At 41.4% G+C, this 23,160-nt stretch overlaps 1 protein-coding gene across 4 annotated transcripts in view; it reads right to left on the reverse strand.

Annotated features, from left to right (window-relative positions):
* LEKR1 (leucine, glutamate and lysine rich 1) overlaps nt 1–23,160 on the reverse strand; it is a 185,287-nt gene that overhangs the window by 86,116 nt on the left and 76,011 nt on the right. For all 4 annotated transcript variants that reach the window (XM_073359605.1, XM_073359602.1, XM_073359604.1 and 1 more), the window contains 2 exons: nt 1,855–1,974; nt 1,004–1,179 (listed from right to left, as the gene is read on the reverse strand). In XM_073359605.1, the coding sequence (XP_073215706.1) occupies nt 1,004–1,179; nt 1,855–1,974 (296 nt within the window). The remainder of the gene's footprint in view (nt 1–1,003; nt 1,180–1,854; nt 1,975–23,160) is intronic.

The raw sequence follows: 23,160 nt of genomic DNA on the forward strand, positions 1-23,160 counted from the left end.
TAAAGAAAACAGTTTGAAGGAGAGTAAAAAGGTTATCAAAAATAGAGAGAGAGGAAAAAATAAGCACGGGGAAAAGAAGAAAGGACTTTAGAGAAAAAAGAAAGAATAAAGCAACAAGAGAGTCTGTGTCACTGAACACATACAGAGTGAAGCATCCTACCCCAAGGACTGCCGGTAGTGAAATGATAGCTGTTCTGGGCGGAGAGCCTTGGGAGGAAACTATGCTGAAGCAATCAGAAGCTGTTCTACAGCTATGTCATAGAATGCATTCTTTCGAACCAATCCTATCATACCAAGATTTTAAAACAAGAGCCACCACCTCCTTCCAGAAACAGGCTATTGCGGAGTGGATTATTTGAATAAAACTCTAGCCAATGAGCATCTGACCATGTGTATAAAACCGTGTATTTTTGTGAGCTGTGGTTTTAAATTTTTTTTTTTGCATGCAATTCTTTTCCTCTTTTACAACTGGCGATGACCCCATAAATTCTTCCTGTTTCTTCGGTTCAGTTTCAGGCTGAAACATGGGGTTCAACGTCAGCACTGTTTCTTTAGCAAAATAAGTGTAAATGGGTCATCCTTCTGAACACAATCAGGGGCACCCAAAAACAATTTGGGCTTCTTGGTGTCTCCAGGTGTCTTGTAAAAGGACATGCCCGTAGTGTCTAGGTTCCCAATTTTAAAACCACTGCTCGCAAAAATACCCTCTCTCCTTCATAAACCTCACCAATCTTTATTTTTTTTAAAATTCTTTTTCTTTAAAATTCTCTCACAAAACCCAGCCAAGCATGTCAAAACACAAGCACACAACATTTCCCATCCAAAAATAAAAGAATAATAAAAAAAATTCAAAATGGCGGACGGTGCCAAACGTGTACACGACCAAAAACAGAGTGCAGGACATAAACCATAAACAGGGCATGGAAACCTGTCAAAGAATATATGCTGATGAGTACTATCAAGATGTATACTACTCACATATTATTGCAAGTTGATGATTTACCTGTTGATGCGGCTTTACTTATAGTTTTTATTTGTAGAAAAATCTCTTCTTTCAGTACAGTCCAGTTGTCTAGCTTATTAGATACAACTTCTTTAATACTGACTAGCTCTCTTCTAATAAAGAGAAGTAATGAAAGAGTCTTGTTTAGAGTTAACCGATGGTTCTCCAATCTTTTTCTGCAAAAAAGAGAAAAATATTTACAAGATCAATCATTTCTTTAAAAAGCAAATAAAAACGTCTGGGAAGATATTTTCAAATTGTGGCTTTACCAAGAAAAACTACTAATAACTTTCCCTTCCGTCGTATTTTATGTTACAATTATTCAATATATTGAAGATGTTTAAACATTTAACACAGTCTTCACAACACATCAAAATATTTCTCCCTCCCTCATTTATGTAAAATTGAAGACAATTTTTGATTGGACAAATGGATATTCTGTGATTCTTTTTCATGGCTTTAGAATATAAAGGAAAAGTTTTCAGATTATATATATTTGTGTACCAGCTAAAAGTCTTTCTTTGCAACCAGCTATAAGAAATACAGTACTGCAGCTGCATTCCATGTTCTACTGTATCACAAGAACTTTAACTCTGTTGATCATTTATTCTATTGAGATTAATGACAAAATTGTCAATAATACAATTGGAAAATGACCAAATTGTATTTGTTAACACAATATTATTTTACTATGTTCTGAAAAACAAACATTGAAATGTTTCCAAACTTTTTTCATTTGCCCTATTTTCCTTGTCATTCTATAATTCTGTTGACAAATCCTGTTAACTGATTGTACTATACATTTTTTCACAGAAGAAAGATCTAACACATTGCCTTTTAGGAATTCTTACCTGAACAGCTGCAACTTTTTATGTGCAACTTCCTTCTCTTCTTGAAAGCATCTCAAGGCCTCATTCAGATTTTGTAGTTCATTTTGTTTATCTTTCAACTGCACAGTTAAGTGATTTATTCTACATATATAAATAAAAGAGTTATATAGTGTTACTATTTGCACAACTAAAAATCCACAGATTCTACTTCTTGCACTAGTTTTGAGGAAAAAACTTCTCACTATAAAAAAATGTCAAATTTTCAATGCTAGAAATTACACTCTTTAGGACTAGACATGGTATGCTTAAGTGGAACATCTCCAGTTGCTGAACGTACTTCCTCTTACTGTTCACCAGAACTTCAGTCTACTGACTTTGAAGGCATGGAGCAAGACACCTTTGAGTTGACTATGGATTATTTCTGTGTTACTGTTATGATTAGGGAGATGAATTATATGTCCTGACCATTGTGGGCAAGAGATGTAGTCAGTTCAAATTTAGCCCCAAATTCATATTTTGTAGGAACAATCTTTCAGAAAACCTAAGACTTATACTAGCGTTTCTCAAACTGGGGTCTGTGGACCCCTGGGGGTCTGCGAGGGTACTCCAGGGGATCCACGAGACCCGCTGATCAACTTCTCCACCTCGCTCAACTCCTCCACCTCCATCCCAGTGCCTCCTGCACGCCAGGGAACAGCTGTTCAGCAGCGTGCAGGAGGCGCTGGGAGAGAGGAGGAGGAGCGGAGATAGGGCATCCTTGGGGAAGGGGGCAGAAAGGGGTGGGGAAGAGGAGCGGCAAGGGTGGAGCAGGGGTGGGGTGGGGTGGGGCTTTGGGGAAGGGATGGAGTGGGTGCGGGACCTGGAGCTGAGTGGGGAATTTGGGGATCCCCAAAAATGTTTAAATCAAAATGGGGATCCTCGGCTTGCTAAAGTTTGAGAACCACTGACCTATACAAATGCTTCTATCTTTTAAAAATGAAAGTCCAGTATCAATATAACCAATTTTATTTTTAAACAAACAACCGTGCCCCTGATATGTTCAAAACCAAACATTGTAGCACAAAGAAGCCTAAGTGGAATATGTTGTTTTTTATTTAAATAAATAGCTTCCATAGTAACAAGTAAATTGGATTTTTAAAATTCTTGTACTGTTAATAATCAAAAGCGTTGTAGCTGATGTAAAGAAACATGTTTGTCTACAAATAAATTATTTTTAAGCTCCCAATATCTTGTAGCATTTATGTCATCTGTCCATCTTACAAGGCAGTGACAGCATAATCATCAGTCAAATAAATAAATAAATAGTAAAGATTTGGAACCTAAATGGAAAATTGGACTACTTAGAAATATTCTGTTCTGTTTAATAAACTCAGGGAATCTGAGCCCTGAGGAAGAAGACGGCCTGAAAATGGACAGGAGGTCTTTCACACAAGTCTACAGTGTAAAGATTTCTTCCTTAGTACTATATACCCAGTAAAATAATCCTCAATTTAGAATTAAGATTTTTCAAGTGCATTTCCCAGCAAGATAATCACTAAAAATAAGAGAAAATAACTAGTTACGCCAACATTAAGATCCACAGCAGTATTAGCTCACATATCTTTAGCCAAATATCACACTCAAGTCCATAGTTCCACTGCAAATTCACTTTCAGTTCCGCAATAGCACTACTTACAATGTACACTTCCAATTTCTCACTATCACACTCAAATGCCAAACATCAGCTCTGACCTCAGCTAGTTGAAGATGTACTCTTTATATAGTTATATGGGTAATACAGTCTAAAACATGTTTGTACATGAAAAAGTATATTAGAATTAAGATTTTCCTCACACCTGACAGGAGGTTCACCAAAGAGAACAACTGTCTCTAGAATGGAGCTCTAGACTACATCTTCAGCAAGTTGGGCTTCAAGTCTCACCCTCTTCCTGCCCTTTCAGCATCCTGTCCTATCCCTACAAACAAAAGGCGGCATTTGGATCTAAATTATGCTATGACAAATAAGAATAATACTTTTGTAATTAACAATATTCTATATTAATAATATTTTGTAAAATAGTATGAAAATTAGGTTTGCCAATTTTGCTTGGATGTGTTCTTGAAGGTTTCATCATATGACATAATCTTTAATTAAAGACTAATCTTCGATTTCTGGAGACTCCAAAACAATCCTGGAGGGTTGGCAACCCTAAAACGTGTTGAGTCTCATTTTTCATTACTATGGTTCTTTAGCTATAGAGGTCCGAAAGAATAGTTAGACTCTGAAAGGAAATTTCATATTAAACTCATTTGTACAGGTTTTCTTTGTAACAACTAATATGTTTTTGACCAAAATAATATTACTGAAAAGCTACAGCAATTCTGAATTAAAAACTAAGGATATCAAACCCAAAATCATGTCTTTATCATGCAGTATACAACATGATTTAAAGCTTAGTACAAAGTTTAACTGCATAGCTGTCAGAAGTCTACTAGATAGAGACTGTTAAAATTAAAAAATTAAAAAATCTGTAACTCTACTATCAACATGACAAAAATGAAACTCCAAAAATGTATAAAATCCAATGTACTTATCTCCATTTGTTCTGTTTACCTACTTTCTGAATTTCACTCAGCTAGGGAAAATGAAATCAAATTGGTCAATTTCACATTATTATGTAGTCAATTGCACTTTTTGGTTCTCATTCCTGAGCACAATGTTGTTGTGTTTGAAACCCAAGCACTGCAGGGGAACATTTCCTGCTAGGCTGGAAAAAACCTAAGCAACCCCACACTGATTGTTTTCTGTTAATCATAATTTTTTGTAAAACAATTCCTCTCCATCCCCATTTATTTTTTAAACCAAACCTAGAGTTTGAGCCTGTGTTGCTTAACAGTGCCCCTTTAAAAAACAAGCAAAATTTTATGAGAACTGTTTTTGTCCGATGTTCTCTCTTTCTCTATAAGTGTGTTCTGAGGGCACTGAGGATGACCAATGGTATTGATATCAAAAGGATTAAATTTCAGATTATTCCCGCCACTAAATTCCCTCTAAACTGCGTGGCCACGCAGCAGCCCATTAAGCGCCGCACAGGCGCTCAGGGCTGCAACGGGGAGAGATGCTTCATAGAATCATAGAATCATAGAATATCAGGGTTGGAAGGGACCCCAGAAGGTCATCTAGTCCAACCCCCTGCTCGAAGCAGGACCAATTCCCAGTTAAATCATCCCAGCCAGGGCTTTGTCAAGCCTGACCTTAAAAACCTCTAAGGAAGGAGATTCTACCACCTCCCTAGGTAACGCATTCCAGTGTTTCACCACCCTCTTAGTGAAAAAGTTTTTCCTATCCCTCCCCTCCAGCGTATCTACCACTCCTCCCAGTTTAGTATCATCCGCAAATTTGCTGAGAGTGCAATCCACACCAACCTCCAGATCATTTATGAAGATATTGAACAAAACCGGCCTCAGGACCGACCCTTGGGGCACTCCACTTGATACCGGCTGCCAACTAGACATGGAGCCATTGATCACTACCCGTTGAGCCCGACAATCTAGCCAGCTTTCTACCCACCTTATAGTGCATTCATCCAGCCCATACTTCCTTAACTTGCTGACAAGAATACTGTGGGAGACCGTGTCAAAAGCTTTGCTAAAGTCAAGAAACAATACATCCACTGCTTTCCCTTCATCCACAGAACCAGTAATCTCATCATAAAAGACGATTAGATTAGTCAGGCATGACCTTCCCTTGGTGAATCCATGCTGGCTGTTCCTGATCACTTTCCTCTCATGCAAGTGCTTCAGGATTGATTCTTTGAGGACCTGCTCCATGATTTTTCCAGGGACTGAGGTGAGGCTGACTGGCCTGTAGTTCCCAGGATCCTCCTTCTTCCCTTTTTTAAAGATTGGCACTACATTAGCTTCTCCCCCAGCCCTGGACCTGCTGCGGCGCTCCTCCCCCAGCCCGGCCCGGCCAGTACCGGGTTTATAATGGAACTGGGCCCATGCTCAGCAGGGGCCTCATGGCCCGCCCAGCGCTCCACTTCACTTACGCTGAGGCCCTTGGCTCCTCTGCGGACCTGCCCTCGTGCTCCTATGGGCCCACCGGCCCAGAGCTTCTCTATGCTCCCACCCCAGCGCTACTCTCAGTTGGCCGGGTGAGGGCTCCTCTCTCCGCCCCCTTCCTCCATCACCGGCAGGCAGAAGCTGCCGACTGCCTGCCAGGAGTTGGAAAGGAGCCCACCTCTGCTGCCGTTCCTCCGGGCCACCTGTGAGGGATGTGGAGCCCGTTGCAGCCCGGACTGCAGACAGACCTTCCGAGGAGAGACACACCTCCCCTGGCCCCAGCCCAGCCCCCTGCCCTGGATGAAGGGAGAGGTGCCCCAGCCCCCTGCCCTGCCGCGGATGAGGGGAGAGGTGCCCTGGCCTCAGCCCAGCCCCCCTTGACCTGCTGCGGACGGGGGGAAAGGAGATCCTCCCCTGGCCCCAGCCAAGCCCCAGCGGATCTGCAGAGGATGGGGAAGAGGTGCCCCAACCCAGCCCAGCCCCAGACCTGTCAGGGCCAGGGGAGAGGCGCTTATCCTGTGGCCCCAGCCCCAGAGCAGCCCCAGCAGCAGGGAGAGGCACCTCTCCTGCCAGACCAGATGCTGCTGTGGGGAGAGCTGGGGGGGGGAGTTCTCTCTTTCAACCATAGCCCCAGGGCAGCCTGCACCCTAAAACCCTCACCCCAGCCTGCACCCCCAGCTGGAGACCTCAGCCCCTCTGCACCCTAACCCCCAGCCCCAGCCCCCTCCTGCACGCCAAACCCCTCATCACTGGCCCCATCCCAGAGCCCACACTGCCAGCCAGAGCCTCACCCCCTCCTGCACCCCAACCCTCTGTCTCAGCCCTGAGCCCCCTCCCTATGACACATCACCTCCATATTGGTGCACATAAAATTTATTCCATACATGTGTGGGAAAAATTAGAGCGAACGCTGCAATCAACTACAGCTAAAGAAGATTTAAGATGTTAGAAAGTCTGGAAGTTCTGAATTGGAACTGGTTTCAGAGTAACAGCCGTGTTAGTCTGTATTCGCAAAAAGAAAAGGAGTACTTGTGGCACCTTAGAGACTAACCAATTTATTTGAGCATGAGCTTTCGTGAGCTACAGCTCACTTCATTGGATGCATACCGTGGAAACTGCAGAAGACATTATATACACACAGAGACCATGAAACAATACCTCCTCCCACCCCACTGTCCTGCTGGTAATAGCTTATCTATCTTAGCCCTACACATTGTGAAGAGAGTGGTCACTTTGGATGGGCTATTACCAGCAGGAGAGTGAGTTTGTGGGGGGGGGGGGGGGCGGAGGGTGAGAAAACCTGGATTTGTGCTGGAAATGGCTCAACTTGATGATCACTTTAGATAAGCTATTACCAGCAGGACAGTGGGGTGGGAGGAGGTATTGTTTCATGGTCTCTGTGTGTATATAAGGTCTTCTGCAGTTTCCACAGTATGCATCCGATGAAGTGAGCTGTAGCTCACGAAAGCTCATGCTCAAATAAATTGGTTAGTCTCTAAGGTGCCACAAGTACTCCTTTTCTTTTTGTGAATTGGAACTGTGTTTTAATGTTTCCACCTTAACTAAAGATCAGCCATGATTAATATACATTTATGTATTTTTTTTCCTTCAGCAAATGAAGCCAACTGATTTCTGGACCAGAGAACTACTGACTTTGAGATGGAGTTGAAAGATCATAATGAGACACCATTGGAGTATATTGCATCAATACGTCTCCTTAACCAGCTGGTAAAGTCATTTCTAAGCTATATAAAGCACTTCCTTCTCTCAGGATCTGTGCTCTATCACAGTGGCACTTTAGAACCAAATAATGAAACTATGGTACTAGTCCCCACCTTGAGGATTTTAAGACAGAGACTGCAAAGCAAGAGATGACAATCCAGGGGCAGGAAGGAAACTTAGAATATAATTATCAAGACTCCTGGGACAAACACACACACACACTTTCTTGTTTCCTTTCCTTCTTCTCACTCCACTGCCTCTTCACTTCCTCCTAACTATTGCAGTGAAGATAAGCCCTAGGGCTCTGTCTTCACTGCAGTTAACTTGAGTGTAGAATACTCAAGTTAACTCCTCTCAATCTAACATAGCTTGAGTAAGGGCTAGTCTACACTGACAATGCTAAAGCGCTGCCCCGGCAGCGCTTTAACATGGCTTGTGTGGTCGCAGCGCAGCGCTGGGAGAGAGCTCTCCCAGGGCTCTAAAAAAACACCTCAACGAGGGGCGTAGATCCCAGCGCTGGTGCACTGTCTACACTGGCGCTTTACAGCGCTGAAGCTTGCTGCGCTCAGGGGGGTGTTTTTCACAGTCCTGATCAAGAAAGTTGCAGCGCTGTAAATTGCCAGTGTAGAAAAGCCCTAAGAGTGGCCACACTGCAAAACTATACCTGAGCTGCACAGTGATTGGATTAGCAGTTAACAAGTGGTGCTAACATGAGTTGTAGCCAGCTCAAATTAAAAGCACCACCACACTCAAGGGGTTTTGTGTGGGAATGAAACTTGGATTAACTCTACAGTGCAGACAAACCCTAAATGCAGTCACTCCAGCAAGTCTGCAGTTGCTGTACCTGGTGAGGGGAGCCAGAAGGAAAGAAACAATTCAAGACTGATGTTGGCATTCAGAGAGCAGCTGCACACAGTGGACCATCATTATCGGGCTCAGGAAAAAAGCACAAACTGGTAGCAGTCTGGAGTTGCCAGCTTTCACACAGTGATCACTACTTGCTTTTCCACCAGTAGGGCAGCTCTCATTTTGGTGTCCTTGAGCCACAGGGTGGGGGCGAACTCCACACACACTTCAAGGAAGGTGGCTTTGCGCATACGAAAGTTGTGCAGCCACTGCTTGTCATCCCATACTTACATCACAATCCAATCCCGCCAGTCGGTGCTTTTTTCCACATCCCCTATTCCACATCCCCCTAATCTTCTGGTCTGGAAAGAAGTCCACCAGCAGGGTTGCAGTGATGCGAGTGTGCAGGACCATTAATCTCCTCCTGCTACTAAGAACTGTGATTCTGGGAAATGCATGGGAAATAGTAGATGACTTTGTAGCAATGGGATTCCCTAACTACAATGGGACGATAGATTGGCACATGTAACCCAATTTTAGCCCCAGATCACCTTGTGACGGAGTACGTCAATGGAAAGGGCTACTTCTCTATGGTATTGCAGGTGCTGGTGGATCACTGGGGTCATTTCACTGACATCAACACAGGCTGGTCAGGGAAGGTGCATGACACATGCATCTTCAGAAACTCTGGACTGTATAGAAAGCTGCATGCAGGGACTTTCTTTCCAGACCAGAAGTTTAGGGGGACGTGGAAATGCCCACAGTGATCCTGGGAGACCCAGCCTATCCTTTACTCCCATGGCTGATGAAGCCATACACCGGAAACCTTGACAGCAGCAAGGGGCACTTCAACAACAGGCTCAGCAGGTACAGAATGACCATAGAATGAGCGTTTGGCAGATTAAAGGGTTGCTGGCACTGCCTTTTTGGCAGATTAGACCTCAGTGAGGAAAATAGTCCCATAGTCAGAGCAGCCTGCTGTGCTCTGCATACCATTTGCGAAGCCAAGGAGGGAAAGTTTCCCTGGGGTAGAGCACTGAGGTGGATCAACCTAGTGGCTGATTTTGAGCAGCCAGACACCAAGGCTATTAAAGGGGCTCAGTAGGGAGCTATTTGAATTAGGGAGGCTTTGAAGCAGCATTTTGACAATGAGCCTCAGTAATGTGTCTTTTTGTAAAGAACTGAGCTTGGCATTGTTTACTCGCCACCTTGAATGACCCCTGTAATGATTCCTGCCTAAGCATTAATTGTAGTCTGCAAATATGGTGATTGCAACAGAAATTCAAACAGTGGTAATCACCCTGTGTAGGTCACAAATAAAGAATCACTGTCTTTGTAAAACTCAATTTTTATTAAACAGCAATACACAGATTAACATTTCTTACAAGGGACATGACAGTGAGCAGCTCTCTCTGAAGTGCGGATCTCACCACTGCATGCAAGTCCAGCTGTCATTATGGAAAGTGCCCCTGGGGTGGAGTGCAAGAGGTACTACAATGGGCCGGGAACACGGAAGGAAAGTGTGGAGGGAGTTTAGGGAGGGCAAGGATGGCAGTTCTGTATGGACTGCAGGGGAGTCAAGCATGAATGTGTTCTACCTGCAGCACAATCATGGACCTTGGCATCTCTGATTGGTCCTCCAGGAGCTTTATTATCCTCTCCTGACCCAGTCTCCTCTCCTGGCTATCCATGTGTGCGTTCTCATTGATTGTCTCTCTTCACGCCCTGTGCTTGCTACTGGCCTGATCTGATGATTGCAGCAATTCCTGAAACATGCCCTCCTTACTCCTCCTCATTTGCCTCCTTATCAGACTGAGGGGTTCCACTAGTGTGTAGGAGCTGGCCCTCAAGGTGTATATCTACAGAAGCAAAAGAAACAATGCACAGAGTCAGTATTGTGTGTGCACTCACAGTCTTGAATCATAGAAGTTACATACACTTCTTTCTCACTTTCCCTTGGCAAGCAAATAGCTCGGCTAGAGCTCTAAACATGGTGAGTTTGGCCCAGAGGAGGGGGAGGAGGAGGGATGCAAGATGGGACAAAAAGTCTGGGTGGGATCAATACAAGTGCCTTGGAACATTATTCTGAATACTGGCACCGTTTTCCACAGGCAGGGGCAATCGAAGCTGAAATCACACTACTGAGGGTAACCGAAGATGCAAGGCTGCGTCTCCTGCACGTGTGAAGTTTCAGACCTGATGGTCTGTATGCTGCCTGCCTGTGTGCAATTTGGTTTCTCCAGAAGTAATGACTGATTGGAGCGGCAAAATTGCCTACATTGGGGGAAGAAATAAAGCAGCTCCGCCAAGGAACCTTCATCTAAGGATTGTAAAGTATATGCAGGAAAGTTTCCTAGAGATCTCTATGTAGGATTCCCGGGACATCTCGGTGTGCATTAACAAACTTTTCCACAGGGCCCCACTGAATAGCTGCACAGGGGAATACAAAGCAGATGTAAACAGCACCTGGTATTGTTAATTTCCATCCCTTCTCCCATGTGCACCATGTAACAAAATAAAGGCACCTCTACCTCATGTAATTGTACACTATCAAAGAAAAATGAGTAGTTACCAGAACTCCCCTTTTCTGCTTCAGACATGCCAGAGCCGGACTGCTGGGACTAGCTAGACTCCTCCGGAGTCCAAAAGAGGTCCTGGCTCACCATGCCACCGGATGAGCCTGCTGCCTGTCCCACATCCTCCTCCAACTCAAGCTTCTCATCCGCCACTTCATCCTCCACTGCCTCCGGTCCCCCAGAAGTACTCATGGGGCTCTTGGTGATGGAGGTGGGGTCTCTGCTGAGGATAGCATGCAGCTCCTTGTAGAAGCAGCATGTTTTTGGTGCCACACCAGAGCAATGGTTGGCATCTCTTGCCTCAACTCCTTGATCTTAGTATGGCACTGCTGCGTGTCGCTTTTGTGCCCCTGCTCGTGGCACGGTTGAGAAATCTGCTTGTAGGTGTCAAAGTTTCTACAGCTGGATCAGAGCTGCGACTGCACATCCTCCTCTCCCCATAAACCCAACATATTCAGCAACTCAGCGTACTCCATGCTGGAGCCCATTTACTGCAGAAAGCCAGCATGGTCAGCTGGGAAGATGAAATGTGAGCTGTCCATGCTGAGCAAACAGGAAGTGAAATTTCAAAAATTTAAGAGGACAGGGGCGCATGCCTGTGTACCTGGCTGCAGTGCAGCGGAGCAGAAACTGCTCACTAGAACAGTCATGATGGGCATTGTGAGACACCTCCTGGAGGCCACTTAGGGAGACATAAGCAAGTGTAGTGTCTACACTGATACTGCGTTGCTCTAACTTTGTCGCAAAAAGCTTTATGCCGCTCATTGAGGTGGTTTTATGTCGGCTTAGCAGGAAAGTTAAATCAGTGAGAGGAGCATTAGTGTGCATACTCCTCCACCGTTGTGTCAAACAAACCTGACTTTGTCGACAAAACTGTACAGTGTAGACCAAGCTTAAGAGAGCTCCTATGCAGGTGGGAGATATAGCATTGACCTTGTCTAGCTACATTGTGATAAACATCGCCGCTTGTGCCTTGTTGCTGCTAGGATTTTACTGTGAGATAAGTAACAGAAGTTAGTTATCTTGCTGTAAAAAACAATACCTTTTTTGGCAATGAAGACACAGCTGAAACAGAATAAGAAAAACCCAAAGTAAAGCCTTGAAGAGCTTCCTAAATATCATGAATGAAATTTGAGACTGAAGTCTGAGTCTGCCCGAGTCCCACCTCGCAGCGTAGGGGGCCAGAGCCAAAGCCCAACTGTCCAGGGCGGAGTCCAAAGCAGATGCCCAAGGGCTTCAGCCTCAAGCGGATGGCCTGTAACCTGAGCCCCACCACCCAGGGCTGAAGCGCTTGGGCTTCAGCCCCCAGATGGTGGGACTTGGGCTTCAGCCCCAGGCCTCAGCAAGTTTAATGCCAGCCACTTTGAGGTCTTGACCCACAGTTTGAGAACTGCTGATCTAAATCTTGCTTGTGCTCTGACTTGAAGCTATTCATAAATGAAGAACACTTCTTTAGCAAAAAAAAATTGAAAAAATGTATATCTACAAGAAATTGCATTTGCACAGAAAATATTAAAAGGGCAGAAGGGTACAAGAGACATGACAACAGCGCAGTCACTCATAATGTCCCTTATCCCTTGGCCTCTGTAGTAGTGGGATCATGAGACACTAACAAAAAATGTTTCTCTTTTTAAAAGTTTGATGAGGTGAGAGAGAGAGGCTCATCTTGAGGAAGTGATGGAGAATGAGAACTGAAGAAACTGACACCCTTAGCAAAAAGAACCAGGAGTACTTGTGGCACCTTAGAGACTAACAACTTTATCTGGGCATAAGCTTTTGTGGGCTAAAACCCACTTCATCAGATGCATGGAGTGGAAAATACAGTAGGAACATTTCAGACAACATGAAAAGATGGGAGTTGCCATACCAACTCTAACGAGACAGCTCAATGAAGGTGGGCTATTATCAGCAGGAGACAAAAAACTTTTGTAGTGATAATCAGGATGGCCATTTCAAATAGTTGACAAGAAGGTGTGAGTAACAGTAGGGGAAAAATTATCATGGGGAAATAGTTTTTAGTTTGTGTAATGACCCATCCACCCCCAGTCTTTATTCAAGCCTAATTTGATGGTGTCCAGTTTGCAAATTAATTCCAGTTCTGCAGTCTCTCATTGGAGTCTGTTTTTGAAGGTTTTTTTGTTGAAGAATTGCCACTTTAAGGTCTGTAATTGAGTGCCCAGAGAGGCTGAAGTGTTCTCCAACTGGTTTTTGAATTTATAATTCTTGACGTCTGATTCGTGTCCATTTATTCTTTTGCGTAGAGACTGTCCGGTTTGGCCAATGTTGATGGCAGAGGGGCATTGCTGGCACATGATGGCATATATCACATTGGCAGATGTGCAGGCGAACGAGCCCTTGATGGTGTGGCTGATGTGATTAGATCCTATGATGCGTTTTAGCCCACGAAAGCTTACGCTCAAATAAATTTGTGAGTCTCTAAGGTGTCACAAGTACTCCTTGTTCTTTTTGCTGATACAGACTAACACTCTGAAACCTGACACCCTTAGAAGATTCTCACACTGTTTAAAAATAAGTAAGGCTGGTTCTGCTAAAAGGTCTGAATTTACAGTCCTCTCTCATGCAAAACTTAAGTTGATTTCAATGGGATTTTTGCCTAACTAAGGGATGCAAGACTGGGCCATATAATATGAAATTTAAAAGAAAACATTGCATAATACATAAGTTTCTCATTTAAAAATCCTCAAAGCTTTTTTCAAATGTCTATTATGTCCATTACTTTACAGAAAAAAGTAACTGAGACACTCAAAAGATTTCTACTTGTTAATTATTAAATCAAATTTAAAAAACAAATACAAAATAGTCAAATAAATACACTCAGGCATAAAGCAAAGGAATTCACACGCAAATGATGAATTTAATTTAATCTTTGTTCAGTCACCTACTCCTGATGCATCTGATGAAGTGAGCTATAGCTCATGAAAGCTTATGCTCAAATAAATTGGTTAGTCTCTAAGGTGCCATCAGTACGCCTTTTCTTTTTGCGGATACAGACTAACATGGCTGCTACTCTGAAAACTACTCCAGTTAGCATCCTTTCCCACATGTTTGCAAATGTAAATCAAATGTTGCCGCACAGCAGGATTCAACTTGCTAGCATATAATGCTGTTACTTTTATCAGCAATGAAAATCTCATTACTTCATGTAAAGTTCAAATTCATTGTTTTTCCCTCTCTCATTTCCATGTAGTGAGTAATTTTGTTCTGCATATGAAGTATAATATTTTTAATAAATGTCTCCATATTAAAAAGCAAAACAGTAAAAGAAAAACAAGACATTACCAAATCATACACTTTTAAAGTTCATAATGTGTTTTATTTGAGCAGTATAGATGTGTACATTCTAAAAAGTACAGTAAAAAAAGTACATCAAATTCGTTAAAAGTCCTCAGGGTCTATGTGACATACTCAGTTAACCACTTGGGACATGGATTTAAATCAGTTCAGATTACAAATTAAATGAGTCTGATGGTCTCAACATAGCTGCTAGTGTACACACCACAAAATTCCATGCAATTACAGCTTGCATTTTCCATTTATGGGAGCCATGACAGGGGTATCACAAGTTACTTTTGAGGTACAGTAGCAGAATGGTGTGGGAAATGGCTATACCTACCTGCATTACTGTGTTTGCATAGTGTCTATCACAAAGGGGCCCCAATTCATAACTGGGGCCTGTAGGAACTACTGTCATTCAATTTGAGTGACACACACTGGAATTCTCATGCTGCCAGTACTAAAACATTCTTGGAATTTCTAAGAAATATATATATATATATGACAATTTCCTAACTCAAGAATCAGAGTAACAGCCGTGTTAGTCTGTATTCGCAAAAAGAAAAGGAGGACTTGTAGCACCTTAGAGACTAACCAATTTATTTGAGCATCAGCTTTCGTGAGCCTAAGTTAATTTGTACCCAATTTGCAAATGAATTCCAATTCAACAGTCTCTCGCTGGAGTCTGGTTTTGAAGTTTTTCTGTTGTAAACTAAAACCCCTCCAACGCATTATTAAGGATCTACAACCTATCCTGAAGGATGACCCAACACTCTCACAAATCTTGGGAGACAGGCCAGTCCTTGCCTACAGACAGCCCCCAAACCTGAAGCAAATACTCATCAGCAACCACATACCACACAACAGAACCACTAACCCAGGAACCTATCCTTGCAACAAAGCCCATTGCGAACTGTGCCCACATATCTATTCAGGGGACACCATCACAGGGCCTAATAACATCAGCCACACTATCAGAGGCTCGTTCACCTGCACATCTACCAATGTGATATATGCCATCATGTGCCAGCAATGCCCCTCTGCCATGTACATTGGTCAAACTGGACAGTCTCTACATTTTTACAGTCTCTACGTAAAAGAATAAATGGACACAAATCAGATGTCAAGAATTATAACATTCATAAACCAGACGGAGAACATGTCAATCTCTCTGGTCACGCGATTACAGACATGAAAGTTGCGATATTACAACAGAAAAACTTCAAAACCAGACTCCAGCGAGAGACTGTTGAACTGGAATTCATTTGCAAATTGTATACAATTAACTTAGGCTTGAATAGAGACTGGGAGTGGCTAAGTCATTATGCAAGGTAACCTATTTCCCCTTGTTTTTTCCTACAAACCCCCCCCCCCCAGACGTTCTTGTTAAACCCTGGATTTGGGCTGGAAATGGCCCACCTTGATTATCATACACATTGTAAGGAGAGTGATCACTTTAGATAAGCTATTACCAACAGGAGAGTGGGTTTGTGGGGAGGGGGGGAAACCTGGATTTGTGCTGGAAATGGCCCAACTTGATTATCAGACACATTGTAGGGAGAGTGATCACTTTAGATAAGCTATTACCAGCAGGAGAGTGGGGTGGGGGGAGAGAAAACCTTTTGTAGTGGTAAACACCCATTTTTTCATAGTTTGTATGTATAAGAACATCTTCTGTGTTTTCCACTGTATGCATCCGATGAAGTGAGCTGTAGCTCACGAAAGCTTATGCTCAAATAAATTGGTTAGTCTGTAAGGTGCCACAAGTACTCCTTTTCTTTTTGCTAACTCAAGAAGTGTTGCATCCAATAAGGGAAATTCTATATTAGACCTGTTCATATTGACAGATAAAAAAGAACTGATCTCTGAAACTAAAAAATAGTGGTTACTAAGATGCAAGTGATTATGATTTGATTACATTTGTCACATCCAAAGAGAATAAAGTTCAAACCAGTAATATATATATTGGGTGCTTTAAAGAGGCCAATTTCACACAAAGTTTAACACAATTATGAGCTAAATCACCTGGACAAATACATTTAAACAGAAAGAATTGCAAACTAGTTGTTAATTGTTTAAGAACATTTTATAAGATGCACAAAAAGCCACAATCCCATAATCAAGAAAGAAGGCTACACTGGTTAAAACACCAGCTTGGCTTTGATGGGAAGTGAAAGCAACTATATAAAATTTAAAAACAAAATCTATCAAATGGAAAAAAGGGGAAGTTGATAGCAATTAATATACATTAGAAGCTAGGAAGTATAGAAAATAGATAAGGAAGCAAACACACATTAGTAGAAATCTGTGACCAGCAGAGTTAAAGACAAAACAGTGAATTTTTAAAGTATATTAGGAACAAAATAATGCTAATGGTGGTATTGATCCATTACTAGATGTACATTATAGAACTGTCAATAATAAAGCAGAAGTTTTCAATAAATAATTCTGCTCTGTATTTGAGCAAAAAACAGATGATGTATTTAAATTGTATGATGATGATGAAATATTTTCCACTCCAACAGTAACTTAGAATGATGTTAAAACAGAAGCTATTATAAATCATGAGATCTAAATAACTTGCGTCCAAGAGTTTTAAAAGAACTGGCAAGGAAGCTCTATGGATCGTTACTTTTATTTTTCATTTTCAAGTCTTGGAACACTAGCAAAGTTACAGAGGATTTGAAGAAAGCTATTGTAGTTTTAATATTTAAAGGGTCCTTGCTGGGCTTGTACTACCTGTGCTGAAACCTACACTGCACTTCTTCACTGTTACTGTTATCCACACTAGATTCAACTTGCTAAGGTAGACTATCTTGGGCATGGCATTGTACAGACATACCTTTAGTTATACCAAGGGACCAGACCAACTAAGATTGGATGACCAATATGCAGAATTTGGTGAATTTATGTATTGATGACTATGTGGCCATCTAACAGATCTCAATAGACGAGCCATGACTACTGTGTCCTGAGATTATCATTGCAGACTAGACTTTGATGTTTAATTGAAAGATAAATATTTCTTGAAGTTACTTAGGCATTAATGCTTTAATGGTTATAAGGACTACCTGTCTGAATTAAAAGTACAATACTGGATCTTGTTAGGAAAAAGCTTCCAACTTTAAATAAAAATTAAAAAAACCTCAATCTGATTGGAGATAGTGGCTATCAGGAGACCTACTTTAATAGATAAAAAGTATAATTATACCTCCTGCTGGGGTTCAATCTGAATAGTTGCATACTGTCTCCCAGTATTGCGGGGGGCGGGAAATAAACTTGTTAATTTAGCCATAGTTAGCATGAGGGATCACAGAGACCTACAGAGCTCAATGGATCATTAACTCCTGGCACTAAGAGAGAATCTTGAGAACACAGTGCTCCCTTCTACATTCTTACATTTCACATAAACTGTGAAACTGAACATCTTTTCTTCACAACCAACATATGTTCATGTTGAACACAGGAGGAAATCTGCACTGAGTGGGAGCTGCATGTGACACGTTGACAACTGGTGCTGACAATGAAAAGAATATCATGAAAAAGCAGAGAAGTATTTGCAAGGGACTCTTCAGTGCACACTGATATGTCCTGAAGTAGTACTAATGGTCAATAGCCCCTTCCTAATGTTATTGGTAGACAGGACTGTGCATTCCCTACATCGTTTTCATTTCTACATGTCTCTTTCAATTCCATATGCAGACTAATCTGCATCTATATGAAGACGCTAATATTTAATTTATTAATTGGGTGTAGAATATATAAAACTGTGAAGCATATTTCTGATGGACCTATTCACAAACTACTTCCAAATTATGCTTTTTCAGTGGTTCATCCATCGTAGTTGGGCTAGATGATTTAGGAGATTGGTAATGTATTGGTATATGAAATCTTTCACTTCTGTGTTGCTGGTTCATATCTGGCCCAGTCTGACAGTAAATGAAGGTAATATCTCTGACAACTGTTCAGTGGTCTGTGGGAAATGAGTTGGTGGTCCCTCCATTGCTGTGTGGACTGATAATAAACTCACAATTGGCACTAATTGGCACTCTTCTTTGCAGTCTTGACTTGACAGAGGTAAAAAATTTAGTGCGCCCAGAAGCTGAATAACCTTCTTCCCTCTAGACATGAACCTCCAGAACAGGATTATAATACAATGGTGGAATGGTCAAGAGAAAACTGCATTGCCACTATCTGTTCTCAACCTGTTCTGCAGAGGAACAAAGGCCTTCAGAGTCTAAGCATCTTTCACCAGCAGTAAATTCAATTTGAAAAATATCAGCCTGATTTTCTTCCCACACCAGTATAAATTAGGAGTAACTTCACTGAAGTCAATGGAGTTATACCATGGTAAGAAGGGTACAAGAGGAGAGTCCAGCTCACTATATTATTTTAAAAATTAACAAATTAACATTATAAAAGACTTGAGAATTATATGCACAGAAAGTGTTACGGGGTCAACCTAAATGGGAGTTTTTAACTGAACACAAGCCAGCAATATCAAAGAAAAGTTTTCCAAAGCAGCTTTAAAGAGATATTGTCAGGTCAAACTTGGTAACAAATTAATGGTTTTTAAAATAACATAAGAAATTATACTCTATATAAATTTTATTGGAAAGAAAGTTTTTAAAGAAATAAACATTCACACAGGGTCTGCAGCACTGAGCTAGTAAATGAGAAATGTAAATGAAGTCTCCAACTCCCTTTCCAGTTCCCTCAATGTGCAATGAATGAGCTTTATGCCTTTGGTTCACCTTACTCCCTAGCTTTTCAGTATGAAGTCACTTCTGATCTGTATGCTGAGGCGTTTCATCCCCAGCTGCTTCTCTGAGCCACCACCACCCTTCTTCCCCACAATGATAGAGGTGGGCTAACATCAAGGGAAAGTCAAGGATGGAAGCGGAAGAAAGATTCTCAGCAAGTGAGAGAGAGAGAGAGAGAGATGCTAGGACTAAATTGAACCCACTAATAAATATCAATCTGGCCCCTTCTCCAAGTGGCCAGAGATGCTCCTTCCTCTGTCTAATTCCCCTCTCTCTCCACTCTGTCTAATTTCCCTCTCTCCACACACACACACACACTATATCATTTTGATAAAAGAGCAGTCAGAAAACCAATAAAAAAACTCAGTGTAACAAACTATCTGACCTTTATACTATTGGAGAATAATAATTGTATTTTTGACAAAATGCAGTTTTGACTTGATCCTGCAGTATGAACAAACAAAAATATTAGTCAATTTGTAACATGCAGTTTGCAATGTGAAACTGTAGCAAGAATATTAAAATAAAAAAATTTGAATTTGGATCATACAGAGTTTCACAAAGTATACCATGAAACAGAGTATTAAACACATTAAAAGTTCTCTTCTGAATCAGTTTCTGAATGTACACAATCAACTACTATTTGAGAAACATTTATACAGCAGGTTTCAGAGTAGCAGCTGTGTTAGTCTGTATTCGCAAAAAGAAAAGGAGTACTTGTGACAGCTTAGAGACTAACAAATTTATTTGAGCATAAGCTTTTGTGAGCTACAGCTCACTTCATCGGGTGCATTCAGTGGAAATTCACTGAATGCATCCGATGAAGTGAGCTGTAACTCACGAAAGCTTATGCTCAAATAAATTTGTTAGTCTCTAAGGTGCCACAAGTACTCCTTTTCTTTTTATTTATACAGCAGTATTTTGTTGTCTCTTATATGCAAGTCTGGTATCTCTGGGTAAAAATAACACTAGATACATCATTTAAATATGGGGATTGCCCTCCACAGCATATTAGCGAGGATTTTTTTTTCTTCCTCTGGAATGCTAAGCAATGATAATACGTTAGGATCTTGTGGGTATATAGCACATGAATGAATTCCTGTGATAGCAGAAGGTGGGACAGACAATGAAAAGCCCAAGAAGTTACATCACTTGAATCATTTAAATAACTGATTGGAAAAACTAATGTATACTGCGAGGAATGAACCAGCACTGAAGGAGGTGAACTAAATGAACAGCATCTTTTCAACTGTATGATTTCATGCATTTACATAATATGCTTTTATTTTCTAGAGAAATGTAAGCAAGAACATAGGAGAGTGCCTAAAATTTTGTAGGAATGTTGCTGTAACCCCTTTCCTGTTGGTAACCTATCTATTTTTCATGCTATAACTGTGTGACACTGATAGCATAATATAAAGCTAGCAATTGAAATAAAGAGGGCATACAGAAAGATATAGATATATATAAAAATAAACAGAGTGGAACTGGAAAGGGTTCAGAAAAGGGCAATAAAGATGATTCAGGGTGTGGAATGGCTTCCATATGAGAAGAGACTACAAAGATTAGGGCTGCTCATCTTAGAAAAGAGATGATTAAGGGGGTTATATAGAGGTCTATAAAATCATGAATGGTGTGGAAAAAGTGAACAGAAAAGTGTTATTTATCCTTTCCCACAATACAAAGACTAGAGGTCACTCTATGAAATTAATAGGCCGCCCATTTAATACAAACAAGAGGAAGTTTAGGATGGATGGGGAGTGGGGAGGACCTAAAAATTCCCTTTTTTCTACTTTTTAATACAATGCACAATTAATCTGTGAAACACACTGCTGTGGGATGTTATGATGGCCAAAAGTATAACTGGATTCAAAAAAGAACTAGGTGTATTCATGAAAGATAGGTCCATCAATTATTATTAGCCAAGATGGTCAGGGATGCAACCCCATGCTCACGGTGACCTCAAACTCTGATTGCCAGAAGGGAGGGGAAAACAGGGATGGATCACTCCAACTGCCCTTTTCTATATAGTTCCTCCTGAAGCTTTGGTCTGGCCACTGTCAGAGACAGGATACTGGGCTAGATGGGCCATTGGTTTAATCCAGAATGATAGTTCTAATGTTCTGAACCAAACATTAAACAGGCCACTGAATGATTTGAAAAAAAGAATCTCAGTTGGTGATACGTAGGAGATTTCCTGTGTGAATACTCTTCCCCCCCCCCCCCCAAATTAATAAACTCCATACTTCTCCATACTTTTTTAAAGATGTGGCAGCTGAGTGGTTAAGTCACTTGACCTCCATCCTGAAAGTTGTAGGTTTCAATCTCCCTTCATCTCACACTGAAAGGTCACTCCCAGTTCACCAAGCTGCAAAATGGGAACCTGATATATCAGATTAGGACATTCAAAGACGGTCAGATGTGATGCTGGACACATCACTCCCTGGTGTACTGTTGGCTATGAAACTGATGTGCCTAACTGCGTTAGCGTGATGAGCCACTGGCTTGTGGGAGCCTTGACTTTGATACTTCTCCCATTCCCTAGCAACATTTCAGCTTCATACTCTGGATCTATTTTGATTCTCACAGTGGGTGGGTGTCTTCTGGCTGTGCATGGTCTCCTTTAGTTGGTGTGGGGACTAGGAAGAGGCAAGGGTTTCCCACAGGCAGTGTGGGGTTGAAGGACTTCTTCCCAGTGCCACTTATTGAAACGGGAGGCTAGAACTGACCATGCACTGACAGGAAGAAAGAAGCAGGCTGCAAGAGTCCCATTTGGTGCAGCAGCTTTCCCCCAAATCCCACACGCACACTTTTGGCGCAGTCAGCAAGGTGGGGGTGCAGGAACTATGTGCGAGGGGAGTTCTCATCTGTCACAGCAGTTACATGTGTACCTGAAGCATGGCCTGAGTGAGCAATCCTAGCCTCAGAGTCCTCATGTAGACTAGGAAAATGGTGCCTTTTTTCTAATTAAGTTAGCTCAACTGAGCTAGCTTAATTCAGTTGAAAACCTTACTTACCACTAATACAGACACTGTTTAAAATCAAGCTAAAGGTGTTAAAACTTTCATCCAATTCTGAGTTTGTCAAGATTAGGGAAAAAGGCATTTTTAAATCTGAGTTTTAACAAGGAGAGCTGTAGCATTTCTAGTTAGATCTTCAAAACTGCTTGCTTCAATATACACAGTATAACTAATCCTGGTCATCATTTTCATACCTCTATACACAAGACTAGTCTAAGAATTTGGGAGAAGATATATCCTAAACTTAATTGACTCATTTCACTTTTAAGTATATGTCAAGGGAATTTTTAGGTCTTCCCCACTCCAGCTTCCTGCTGAAAATGCTTAGCTGCTTGTTGATGCCAACTGCAGCGAACAATTCATTTACTTCTCTAAGGCTATCTTAGCAAGAAAGGATGGCTAGAAACTTTTCATTTTGATGAAAGCTAAGAATTTCCTCAACAGGGCCCAAAAGCAATCAGCTAGATGCTTGTGCAAGCCCCCTTCAGCCAATCAGTAAAACAGGACATAGACTGAGATTAAAAAACACACAATTTATAGTAATTGAACATGAATGTGAATAATACTTTGCACTTCACTTGACCCTCTTCCAAGGGTCTCAAAGCACTTTACATATATTAAGTAAGCAAGCCTTACAACACCACAGTGTGATAGGTATCACTGTATCAATTTTATAGATAGACAGAATGCACTTTTCTAAGGTTACATTTTTCAAGTAGGAAAAATTCCCTTCTACCTTATACTAAAATATACATTCCTCTCAAAATTACTTTAAATAGATTCAAAGAGCACTGCTTGCTCAAACACCTAGAGGGTAGTTAACCATTTCTCCACCCATTAATCTTCTGCAGTATGTGGGACCATTCTCAGATGTCAAAATTATGAAAAAAAGAGTTTAAAATATTATTTTTAATTAATATTTTTAGTAAGGAAGGAAGCAAAATTGTTCTCCTGCAGATTAACATGACTCTTTCCACTTTCCATTGACAGTTGTTTTTCATCTCTTCTAAATAATGCCTTTTGTCTGACCCAGATAAAGTTACTAAACACATCTGCTTTTGG

The sequence above is a fragment of the Lepidochelys kempii genome, chromosome 9 (assembly GCF_965140265.1).
Source record: "Lepidochelys kempii isolate rLepKem1 chromosome 9, rLepKem1.hap2, whole genome shotgun sequence".
In the NCBI taxonomy this organism is placed as follows: Eukaryota; Metazoa; Chordata; order Testudines; family Cheloniidae; genus Lepidochelys; species Lepidochelys kempii.